General features: G+C 34.9%; 1 protein-coding gene across 1 annotated transcript in view; it reads right to left on the reverse strand.

The window, feature by feature from the left end:
• LARS2 (leucyl-tRNA synthetase 2, mitochondrial) overlaps positions 1-12487 on the reverse strand; it is an 80670-nt gene that overhangs the window by 38238 nt on the left and 29945 nt on the right. The window contains exons 6-9 of the mRNA XM_083377251.1: positions 12364-12453; positions 11142-11285; positions 4276-4383; positions 3384-3543 (exon numbers count right to left, since the gene is read on the reverse strand). Coding sequence (XP_083233377.1) covers positions 3384-3543; positions 4276-4383; positions 11142-11285; positions 12364-12453 — 502 coding nt within the window. The remainder of the gene's footprint in view (positions 1-3383; positions 3544-4275; positions 4384-11141; positions 11286-12363; positions 12454-12487) is intronic.

Below are 12487 nucleotides of genomic sequence, written 5' to 3' on the forward strand. Positions count from 1 at the left end.
AAAGGTTCCCCCGCACACGCGTGCTAGTCGTTTCTGACTCTAGGGGTCGGTGTTCATCTCCGTTTCAAAGCCGAAGAGCCAGCGCTTGTCCGAGGACGTCTCCGTGGTCATGTGGCCGGCATGACTAGACGCCAAAGGCGCACAGAACGCTGTTACCTTCCCACCGTAGCGGTCCCTATTTTTCTACTTGCATTTTTACGTGCTTTCAAACTGCTAGGTTGGCAGAAGCTGGGACAAGTAACAGGCGCTCACTCTGCTACGAGGCACTCGGGATTCGACCCGCCAAACTGCCGACCTTCTGATCGACAAGCTCAGCGTCCTAACCCACTGAGCCACCGCGTCCCTGTATGTACCACTTTTAGGACATGACAATATTTGAGTACCACCAGTGCTTAGCAAGGTGTCAAAAACGTGATGACTAAAAAAAAAGAAAGAAAAGAAAAAGGGGGAGGGACTTTGGGTTTTACTGATTAGATTCATTTGTTGTTATAGAAATATTATGGAAAAGAAAAAAGTTGAGGTTCAATGTTAATGCTTCCTTCTACTGCAACAGAGGAAGTCTGTTCTTTTTCCCTTCTCCCACCTTTTTCCTCCTCACTGTGTCCTACTATTTGCTTTTGTATTTTATTCTATAATCTAATAAAATATTACAAACTGTAGGAAAAAAAGGGAAAAATTTCTTCGGTGGCTATTCCTTTGCTGAATCACTTTGCCTTTGCATTGACAAATGTATGATGAATTTATCCATGTTTATTAATATGCACCATTACCAGCTAGCTCAGGGGTCTTCAAGCTTAGCACTTTTAAGACTTGTGGACTTCAACTCCCTGAATTCCTCAGCCATCATGGCTGGTTGAGGAATTCTGGGAGTTGGTCCACAGGTCTTAAAGTTTGTAGACCCCTAAGCTAGCTGGTTGGACTTTCTTCCTCTCTCCCTTTTGAGCTCTTTCCACAGTGTAGTAAGAATGCACCCACCCCGGTAATCCCTTCCCTGTACCCTTAGACACAGGAATCAAGTGCAAAGCAAGAAAGGCTCACAAAATAAAGAAATACATAAACTCTGTTTTTTTTTCTTTTAAGCTGCAATGTGTCATGTGTCACAATGTTGCAATTCAAGACTGAAAGGCTCCAGCAATTGCGAAAAGCTTTAGCCTTAAATTAAGCCTGTTTACCTTTAAAGAAAACTTTCTAAAAGCCTTTGACAGACTCACGATAAGGGTGTAAAACTAATTACATTTGTTTAAAGGGATTAAACCTACGGAAATCAACACTTTGGACTCATTGCTAGCCTAAAATACAGACTAAAATATTCCAATTAACCAAAGCACACAAAGAAGCCTCTGAATTAAAAAAATGCTATAAAAACTGTACAAAAATCCTTATGGTAACCCAATCAAGCTGGCAGCTGATCCAGAACTAAATAAATGTTCTTAGTAATAACTGAACAATTGTAAAATTATGTTTCTTTTTTAACTTCAGATTGAATTTGGTTTCCCAATTCTCAACAGTGTTCTAAAGACTAATATGTATTACACACTCTGGCCACTGCAAAGGAACTTTAATTAATTTCTTACTTGAAAGAATCCATGAGAATTAAAACCTTTAACATATCTCTATCAAAACTTCAACAATATTTTTAAAGTGGACATTTCTGAGATAAAGAATTGGAATCTCTGATAAAGTAGCATGAATAGATTCGTGTTCTTAAAAATATTAAAATGGTATCTATAAATCTGAGATTATGGTTGATTCATCAAAAAATGTAGAGTGTATAAGGTTCCCAAAAAATGAATCTGAAAGAATAGATACCAATTTTCTGTGCTTGAATATATAAGAAAATTGTTATATGATCTTTTGGTATTTTTTGAGACACCTTATTAAGGTATATACTGTAAACATTTGTCTTAAATATTAAAGATGTTAATGTAATGTTGAATTTTATGCAAAAGCTTAGGGATATAACTGTTTATCAGGAATGGGGGGAAGGGATAAAGAATTATATTTAGAAAACCAGACGCTAAGGAATGATCGTCAGGCATGTGTGATCTGTTTCAAAAAATATTATCTACTAATCAAAGGATGCTGTAATATGTATTTTATGAAAAAGATTTTGTAACATTTGAAATAAAATTTGTACTGTTCATATTATTAAAAAATGTAAAGGAGTCCCTTTATAATCAGCAATGACTATAGGGAGTGGTGCTCATCTCTGTTTCAAGGACATTGAGCCAGGGCTGTCTGAAGACATTTCCGAGGTCATATGGACTATATGCTAAGGTGCATGGAATGCTGTTACCTTTCCACTGAAGTGGTATCTATTTATCTACTTGTATTTGCATGCTTTCAAACTGCTAGTTTAGAAGGAGCTGGGGCAAGTAATGGGAACTTACCCAGTTGCGTGGTGCTCGGGTCTCAAACCCAGGCTAACAGCTGCTTTTGAACTGTTGGGTTAGCAGGACATGAGGTGAGGACGGGAGCTTATCCCCTCGCAAGGTGGTCAGGTTTCGAACCTGGGCTGTTGGTTTTCCAACTTCTTAATTTCTAAACCAGGGACTGTTGATGAGTATAAAATATAAGGTAGGTTTTTCCATCTTTGTGTTTTTACTGGTTTGGGTTGTCTTTCTTTTTATGCATACATTTGTGTATGCATAAAGTTAAAAAAAGAGGAAGGTTTAATGTTATGTTTTGCTATTAACTATGCATAAAGCCATCTTTGAAGATCAAATGTTATTTGTTTGAAGTGAGATCAACATTTTTCAACTTGATTAGATTTTAAAGAATACCAAAGCTGTTTCCCACTTTTTTCCTCTTCAGTTAATTCCCCCCTCCCGAATTATTATTCTCCAAGGCTTTATGAATAACATCACAATGGAAATTAATAGGCAAAGAGATCTTTTTAAATTTTTATTATTATTCTAAGAGATTTTTGTTCTTTAAACTTTTAAAAGATTTTTCCTTAAAAATCCATATATTGTTTACATATGAGTATTTATGTTTCAGCTGTTTTGCTTACTAGTTTGTTCTTTTAAAAGGGACCATTTCTCTCTTTTACTCTTGACTAATGCAATAAAATGTTATATTCTAATTAATAGGAGCAAAAGCAAACATTTCAGGGGAAAATTAGCTATATACAGTAGTTATAGTGATCACCTTGATTGATAACCATAATTCATGTTATGAATTGTACTATTTGCTTTGAATATGTGTTGTGATAATTTTGAAAGAGAACCATTATAATTCAGATTATATATGTATCTATTTTTTTGCAGGTGTGCCTTCTCATCATGAAATATGGTATGTGTGAACTGACCAATTCTGATTGATCAAATCATGCAATATTAAAATGGACAGTAAATAGAATAGGGAGAGAGAGAAAAAATCACCTTTTCCTTGAATAAATTCCCTCTGGAAGATTTCTTTCAGATGGCTATTTCCGTGTAACAATCGATGATTAGGTAAGATATACAAATGGGATGAACCATATATAGCTTCAGGTGCTGAGGCATATGCTGCTACTGTTTCTCCTGTTGATTTATTATTAATCTATCAAACAAGGAGGTAGGATTATCACAGTTTATTCAAAACATCATTTCTTTGCAGGTATATCTGAAAGACTGAAGACATACCAGTTGTGTTCTGAGGACCATATTTTGCATCTGAAAATATCATACCCTGGTTTGATTTGGATATAGTGCTAAACTCTACTTTGTTTATTTTGACGATGGTTTGATCGAATTTCTGTACCTAATCAAGCTGGCCAATTATAGTTTGTAATCATTAGCTAAAATCATAAATGAACTGTAGTTAATTACTTTGTGAAACTTGGCTTGTGTTCACCTCTTAGAAATTAAACAGAGAAAAGAAGAGTGTCTTGTTTATTCATTTCAATGAATGAAATTACTCACATTATCTTGAGAGCTTTTTTCTGGGGCTTTCACATAATTTCTTCCTTGCCTAAAAAGGCTTTTACCTGTGCATTTTCTTATTAATAGGTTTTTATTAAGGTGGCCATACGTACTTTTATATTTTACGAGCCATATCTAATAAGGGCTACCTATTGAAAGTTCCCCTTTGCTCTTAAATGCAACTATAGCCTTCTCCATCATCAGAATTCATTTACTTTCTGCTCTCAGAAAGCACACCAGTGGGCATTTCAATTACTCTTCATACAAACCAGTTTCAAAGGACTCTACCCATATTTCACAGATAACTTCTAATAGCTTTCAACCATTTGTAATATATACTTCTCTCAGTGATTTCCAAGGAACAACTTACTTTCAGCATAAACTCAAAATAGCATCCAGTGCAATCTCCAAGCCAATTAGCTTGCATTTCCTTTATTCCATACCATTTGGGGAGATCTGACAAGCCATCAAGCAGGTCCTGCAACAACAGGAAGAAGACATTTTAAATCTTTGACATTAAACATGCACAGAACAAATTGTGTATGGCCTCTACATATTTAAAACAGTACGCAATGAAAAATACACAGCCAGTTGGCATCTGCAATTGGTTCTAAAGATAGTACAGAGATAGTGTTTTCCTTTAATTTTAATAGTTTCTATGGTATATAAAAGACTACTTAGGTTTAGCATTAATTTCAATAGTGTAAAAGAGTTCCCAGAGCTTGGAAAAAAGTTATCTGCACATTCCCCCTTTATCAGGAAGATGATGGTCATCTCTCTGCTTTATTAATGGATAGTTAGCAAGAAGATCAAGGAATCCCCATCCTAATGATAAATAGGATCCTAAAGTCAACGTATCTTCTTTTCAAGACTACTATAACCTAATCCGTTTTCTCCTTGCAATACATTTGTAATAAAATTCAGAGAATTTTAGCTTTTTTAGTAATAAGCAGCTTCCGGGACCTTGAAAATCAAGCTCAAAATTACATATAGTAGGATTATTATAAGCATTAGAATAATGTGAAGTATTTGCTTTATGTTTCCCTCTTGGAGAGTCTTAATTTTATCTATTGTCAAGCTAAAGATGGAAGTGCTAAATCCTCATGTCAGACAAGCGCAGAACAGAAATATTAATACAACAAGAAAATACAATGCTGAGTTTTGCTATAGATATGTAGTTGTAAGAAAGCTGCAGGAATTGTGATCCAAAACAATCCAAATGGCATACTCTACCAGTCTAAAACATCTCAGGAAATTCAATAGCAACATATCAATTAATAATAATAGAACCAAATTGGCACCTGAGACATCAGCTTTCTTAATTGCACATTGGGCGCTTTTAAGGTTCTCTTTGGGGGGGGAAATGTCTTATTTTGTGGCTGTCCACCCGTTCTCTCCATCTGCTTGCCCACAGCCGCAACGGCTTACAGTGCTTCCCAGGGCAGACACACTTTTCACCCTGATGGAGAGGCAGAGGCATGGGGGGAGGCAGGCAATCTGGATGTGCTCCGCAGCCACCTGGCTCATGGGAGGCTTGCACAGTGGCATCGGCAGCAGGTGAAGGTAGAATCAAAGGAGGAAGGAAGGTGATCCCGGTGCACCAAACACTCCATTCCACTGTCTTTTGACTTGCCCGCGGCTGCGCCGGGATCGCCTGCCTCCCCCGTCCCTCTGCCTGCACTGCCAAGCAAGCCTCCCGTGAGCCAGGCGGCCACACAGCACGTCTGGAGCGCCTGCTTTCCCCACATCTCTGCCTCTGCGCTTAGACTTACCTGAACTGTGCCAAGGGGCTGGTGGGCTGCAGCTACTGCTGGACACAGTTGGCCCCCATGTGCTCGCCGCCTCTTTTGCTGGCCACACCCATCCCCCATCTTATTTTGGGGGTAGGGCTTATAATAGGCTCACCCGTAAAAATAAGGCTAGGGCTTGTTTTGGGGGTTGGTCTTATTTTTGGAAAAACACAGTATGTGTATTTTAGTTTACATAAGTCTACTAAACCAACACAAAATTATTAAATAGAATTCCAGTAAAAAACAGAAGCCAGGCTTCTGTTATAAAGAAATTTATCAAAAGAATAAATAAGAGTATGTTCAAAGGTTCTCAGCATATATTAAGAACCTATCTAGAAACACTCATATAATATAAAGAAAATGAAGAAAATAACAAGTTATTATTCGGCTTCAAAAGCAAGAACAACGGATGTTACAGCAATCAAAATCATCTGAGTAAAGACAGAAAGAACTTTAATAAATACCAGAAATGTACATGAAAATGATGTGTTAAAATCAGAACATTTAAGCTGACAATTTTGAGGGTGAAGATGACATTTATTTAACGCATCCACAATATTTTAAAATGCTATTTCAATAGACTAATGGGACACAATTAGTTTGCAACATGCAGATTTAGATGTACCTTTCTAAATATTATTCTGCTAAATATTTTATGACTGATAGCCATGGTGCAAAATTCAAATAGGACAACATTCATTTTTCAGAAATATATGTAGAATAATATAAAACATATTATTTTAAATTTATATAAAGGTATCAGTAAAGGTTTCCCCTGTCCAGTTGTTTCTGATTCTAAAGAGTCGTGCTTATCTCCATTTCTTAGCCAAAGGAGCCAGAGTTGTCTCAAGACACTTCCAGGATGACTATACTAAGGTGCATGGAATGCTATCACCTTCCCACTATTTATCTACTTGCATTTGCATGTTTTTGAACTGCTAGGTTGGCAGCAGTTGGGACAAGTAATAGGAACTCACTCAGTTGCGTGGTGATCGGATCTTAAACCCTGGCCGTCAGCTTTCCAGCACAATTTCACCATCTTTAACTGTTGAGCCATTGTGCCTCTTCTTAAATTAAATCAATCTATAAATATAATGCTATATTCTATGGTGCTTTTTCATTAATATTATAAATAGATCCAAGAGGAAATAATTCGTGGAAAAAAAGCAGTAGGCATATACAATTAGACACAACTCATACAAAATTGGAAATGGACAGAGGTAAATTATATCAATTAAGACTGTATTTACGTAATACTTCAAAACTTCAGTGTTTAATCGATTCCCCCCCTCTACCTATTCCATCAGCTATTCCCATGTTCTCAACCCAGCCACATAAGGGAGCCTAAAGCTGCAGCAGCAGCTATTAGCCCACAGCAGGCTGATATAGTTTATAGGTTTTTTCCCCTCTTCTACCCTGTGTCAGTAATTTTGCTGTCTGGTTTTAGGATACCTTGTGTGGCTTAGTGAAGGAGGCTAAGGCAATGGGGGGAATGCCTCAGGGAATGGGGCAGGCCTTAGGAGGCCCAGGGCAGGTAGACCTGTTCTATGCTAGGCCTCCGAAAACTTCCCACCACCACTGAACCAGTCCAATGTACAGTTTAACCACCTGCATATTTCTTTAAAGCTTCATGAGAGCAGGGGTGGGCTTCATTAAGTGAAGTCTTCACCATTTTCAACTGTAATGGGCAGGCTCCATTATAGTCATACGTTGGGACTATTCATACATCAATACAGCTGGCATTATAGACCTGGCATATCTGGTTGTTGCTATATCTGTATATGCCAAAATATGCACCATTGGGAATTATGAATATCTTTAGAAGAATGAGGGCAGGTAGAGGAAGAACCATCAATGGAACTAAATGTGACTCCTAAGGACAAAGCCTGCTTCTTAGTGGAGTTGACAATCATGCTAAAAGCAGCTAAATAGAGGAAACAAAAAAGGCAATCAATAACAGGCACAACTGAATCCTTGCAAACAAGCTTGTCTTTATAATCCTTGCTATAATCTCAAATAGCTAAAACAGGTAGCTACTTTAAAAAAATTCTTAGTTAAAAGTACATATCTCTACTTCAAGGATTTGATCAAATTTCACCTGATCTCCTTTATAGTAAAGAATATTTTAACTATTTACGAAAAAAATGTGATAATGTATTCCACCAAAAAGAACTAGTTTATATTTAGCAAAATTTATGCCCAATCAGTTTATTGACTACAAACTATGTGTTCACTGTGTCTTCTTCCCTGCTTTGTCCTTCCTCCATTATCATATCTTTCTTTAGCTAGTTTTCAATAGCTTAATTTGATTTTAAAATTCACAATGTGAATTAAAAAGTTCCAACTAATACTGAGAAAGTCTGGAAGCATAATCACGATATCTACCCTGATGGGTAAATAATGACTGTGTCCCACCTTCCTTTTGATGGTCTATTACCTAATAAAGATTTGATGGGTGGGAATCATTAAATCAGTTTTCTGATTTGGATGTTACAAGAAACTGAGGCTTTAAGAGAAAGAGAGTCTTAATGAATACAGTGAGCAATAAAAGAAGGAAAATGAAGCAAGGCAGGTAAGTACTGTATGGGTACATGACTTGTACCTGGGCCAATTGACCATCATTTGTTGGATTGTTACATCTGCACTTAATTAAATGAAAATTACATGAAAATTATATGAGCAGGAAAAATAAAACCAAAAGACTTCTGAAAGAGCTACATGATCCTTTTTTAAAAAGAGCTTAAACTTTAGATTAAAGAAAACAGACTGAATTCAGCTTCCAGGTAGATAGTAAATTTACAATTTATCTCACAATAAAGGAAGATAATTTGGTTCAGATGGTTAAGAAGATGCAAGTAAAAAATCCAAAACACCAAGCTTGAATTTAGCCACATAAAATAAGGTGGTCCTGTTTTACAAATTAAAGAAAAATCTAAACTAATTACTTTTAGACTGGAACTAAAGTATAGGGTATCCAATGTGGGATATGAAGGATGAAAAATTTCACTGGTATATTTGAAAATAAAAATTGTAAATAAACATAAAAGGAAACAACACTAATTTCATAAAGTAAGTGTACTAAACAAGTCTATATACCTTCATGTATCGAAACGGGGACAATTTTAACCAGTTTTTCATTTCTGTCAGGCATTTTGATATTAAACAGATAATGAAAATAAAACAGCCATTAAACACTAATCCATATCTATTTTTGAATGTAAAAAGTGACAGGAGAAGGAAGAACTTCTTTTACTCTTTTTCAAACTATCTATTATAAGGCATAATTCTAGCACTACAGGAAGGAATCTTGACATGGTTGGAAAGTGGCAGTCAACAGTACCAGTTGCTAGGAGACAGTGAGACAAGGGAATTATAAGGTGGATGTTTCAAGCAAAGTAATGACCTAGATTGAAAACTGATCTGAGATGTTGCAAAGAAAAATGATTATTATCCAGAAGATTTCATTTTTTCTCACTCTCTTTCATTTTCCCCCTTCAAAAATGATTTACATAGTGAAATTATCCTCTATTGAACATCAAAACCAACATGTGACTTATTAAAAATAAGAATTAAAAATAATTCTTCCAACTTATTGAAAACTACTAATAAGCCATAAGTATTGAAAAGTTTATCAAAATAATATGAACTTTTTTACAAAAAAAATAAGCCACTGATAAACGAGCATTTTTTTCTTATCTTTGTAATATAACCTCCCAGCTGATTCACCAAATGGAAGCTCTGAATAGCAAATCAAAGGAAAGGTCTCTGACAGAAGAAGGAGGGGGAAGATGGGTTTGTACCTATAAATTCATTACAGAATTCATATTGGGGCAACAAATGTATTTAATAGGCAGTTAAGATCACAAAATAGCAAAAACTTTTCATTAGATAAAATGCTGAATAATATTTTTAAAGGGGGGAAGTAATGGAGAAAAAATATTGTCAAACATGGAGTCTGCATTTAGCTAAAGTCTCTTGGAATGTGTGAATTGTACAGTATATAGTGAGTTGATAAATCATGAAAAATAGATGGTGTTTAGATTTCTATTAAGAAAAAAGAGAAATAGATTTCCCGGCATTTTTGAGAACATACACTTCAACTAGTGTCTCAACTGTATTTCCAGTATCAGGCAAGGAATATGTTTAATAGATGAAAACAAAATACAGAGTAACTAGACAGATATTATATTATATTATATTATATTATATTATGTTATTATATTTATTATATTATATTATAATATTATTATATTATATTACATTTTATTATGTTATATTATATATTATAATTATAATTATATTATATTAATTATATTATATTACATTTATTATTATTATTATTATTATTATTATTATTATTATTATTATTATTATTATTATTATTATTATTATTATTATTACATACACCATACCATGCCATACCTGAAAATAGTTTTAGAAGCTGTTTTAAATTGCTAAAAAATAATAAACCAAATTATAGGTCTTACTTGGTGGTTGGGTCCAATAATTGGTATCTCCATTTAGAGATGAACAAGACATAAAGATTTCATCACCACTAGAAAGCACATGCCTGAACTTCATCTAGACTTTTATTTATATTTGAATCTCATAATATTATGCTCATTACTCTACAGAAGTTGGGGGGGGGGAGAGCACACATTTAGCCCACTGCTGTTTTGTTGATTAAGCTTGTCTTACATTACTGAATCCATTGCAGAAAGCATTGAAGATATATGAAAGAAATCAAATGGATCTGTCAAATATTAATGATAAGGGACACATTCTTTCATTACAAATGTTTAAAGCACACAGATTAGTTTTTTAAAAAATAAATCTCAGGTTGAAGTTAAGGAAGCTTTCCAATTTGCCATAAAAGAATACCAAATATTCCCTAGTTCTCAAAAATAGTTCTAATATCATATCCAACTATTTTTGTCTATACAGTAGATCTTCAGCAAATAATATGATCTCTCTCTGTCTCTCTCTCTCTGTGGGAAGTTACTTCATTTAAATACTGGTATGCAAGGAAGGCTGAATCCCCAAAATTGGGCAAAGGCATATTCTCTTAGTGGAGATAAATCAGGATTTAAGACATTCAATTTATCTTTGTCACACAGAATGTGTTTCATTTGTTACTGAATATAAAGAAACTGCCATAAAAGGACAAATTTTATTAGGTTAGCATGACCTATCATTTTAACACATTTGTTCGCAATAAAAGACATTATTAGAGAAGCAAACTGCCCTAAGAACATTACATTAATGCAACTCTATCCATTTTTGTAAGCAGTTATAAAGGCACCACAGGAGAGAGGAGAAAAGATATACAGTAATTCTATACAGATGAACTGATACTGATTTCTACTGATACAAAGACCTTCAGGTTTGCTTATGATTTAGAATTTTTGGGGACTAACTCCCCTCTCAAAAACCTTTATACTCATACCTTTGCATAAGCAGTTGTCTTAATGAACCACTGTTTAAGGTATTTTTTTTCCACCTTTGCTCCTGAACGCCATGAACAGCCATTTTCATCAACTTGTTCATTAGCAAGGACAGTCTGATCCACTGGGTCCCAATTCACCATTGCCTAAGTGATGCCGAAAATCAGAGAGAAGAAATACTCGCATGAGCCAGCCCATAACTTGGGCAATTTTTCAAGTAGGAGATTGGCACAAATATTTGTACTACCTGAACACTGAAGCACATACCAATTTTCCAAAGCTTTTTTTCCAGAACCAGTTATCTCTTATACTCAAACTATCTTTTATTCTTCTATCTATACTAAAATCACATTTTACTTATTCTCTAATCACCTCCACGCCAATGCAAGGAGTTAATGTTTAATCAAACATTCTATCGAGGTTGGAACCAAAATGCCTGAAAGATCATTTACATCAAAATATACCTGCAAAGTAAAATGCTAAGCCAGTGAATCCATTTGTGATTATACCATGGTTATATTTAAGACATATTTTTATTTTTCTGAATTGGGCCACTATATCCTATCCAATAAACCATCGTTAAAAGCAGGGCTTTTTTTTCCTCACAGAACGCTCAGAACAGAGTTCCGGCACCTTTTTGGGATGGAACCTTGTAGGGTAGGCAAGGCGGGTTGTATGACATGTGTGAGTTCCGGCACCTTTTTCTTTTACAAAAAAAGCACTGGTTAAAAGAAACATTGTTTGAGTGTAATATGTGAATCTAGCTTACATTTTTGAAAAACCTTCCTCTGGCTGCAGCATTTTCTTTCTGAAGTGGGACCTTCTCAGATGGACAGAAAAACCTTCTTGACTATGATGTCCCATGTTAGAAAATTGCCTTCAAAGAAGTTTGCCTGGCACACAAATTTATTTGTTCTGATGCAAGTATTATTTTTTTTAAAAAAAAATCTAGCTCCTGTGATTCTTTAATGTTATGGTTGTGTTATTTTTGCTGATGTGTTATTAATTGTAATGCTTCATTTCTTTGTATCATTTATCATAATGAAGACAAAAACACTGGAAGAAATGTTTAAATACAAAGCAAATCATCTTTCTCCTTTCCTTTATGGATTTACTGAATGAAGTTTTTATCTTTTGAGCTACGTACCTGTCTTACAAGCAATAAGTACTCAAGTTTGAAAAGGTAATCTACAATATCAGTTTGAAAGCAATATTAAAACTTACTTCATTCTGATAAACTAAACCAGCTTCATAAAGCTTAATAAAAAGATACTGTGTCCACTTGTAATACTTAGGAGAGGAAGTGATTATTTCCTGTAAACATAAAAATTTTTTATCAAATCATCAC

Source organism: Vipera ursinii, assembly GCF_947247035.1.
Source record: "Vipera ursinii genome assembly, chromosome: Z".
In the NCBI taxonomy this organism is placed as follows: domain Eukaryota; kingdom Metazoa; phylum Chordata; class Lepidosauria; order Squamata; family Viperidae; genus Vipera; species Vipera ursinii.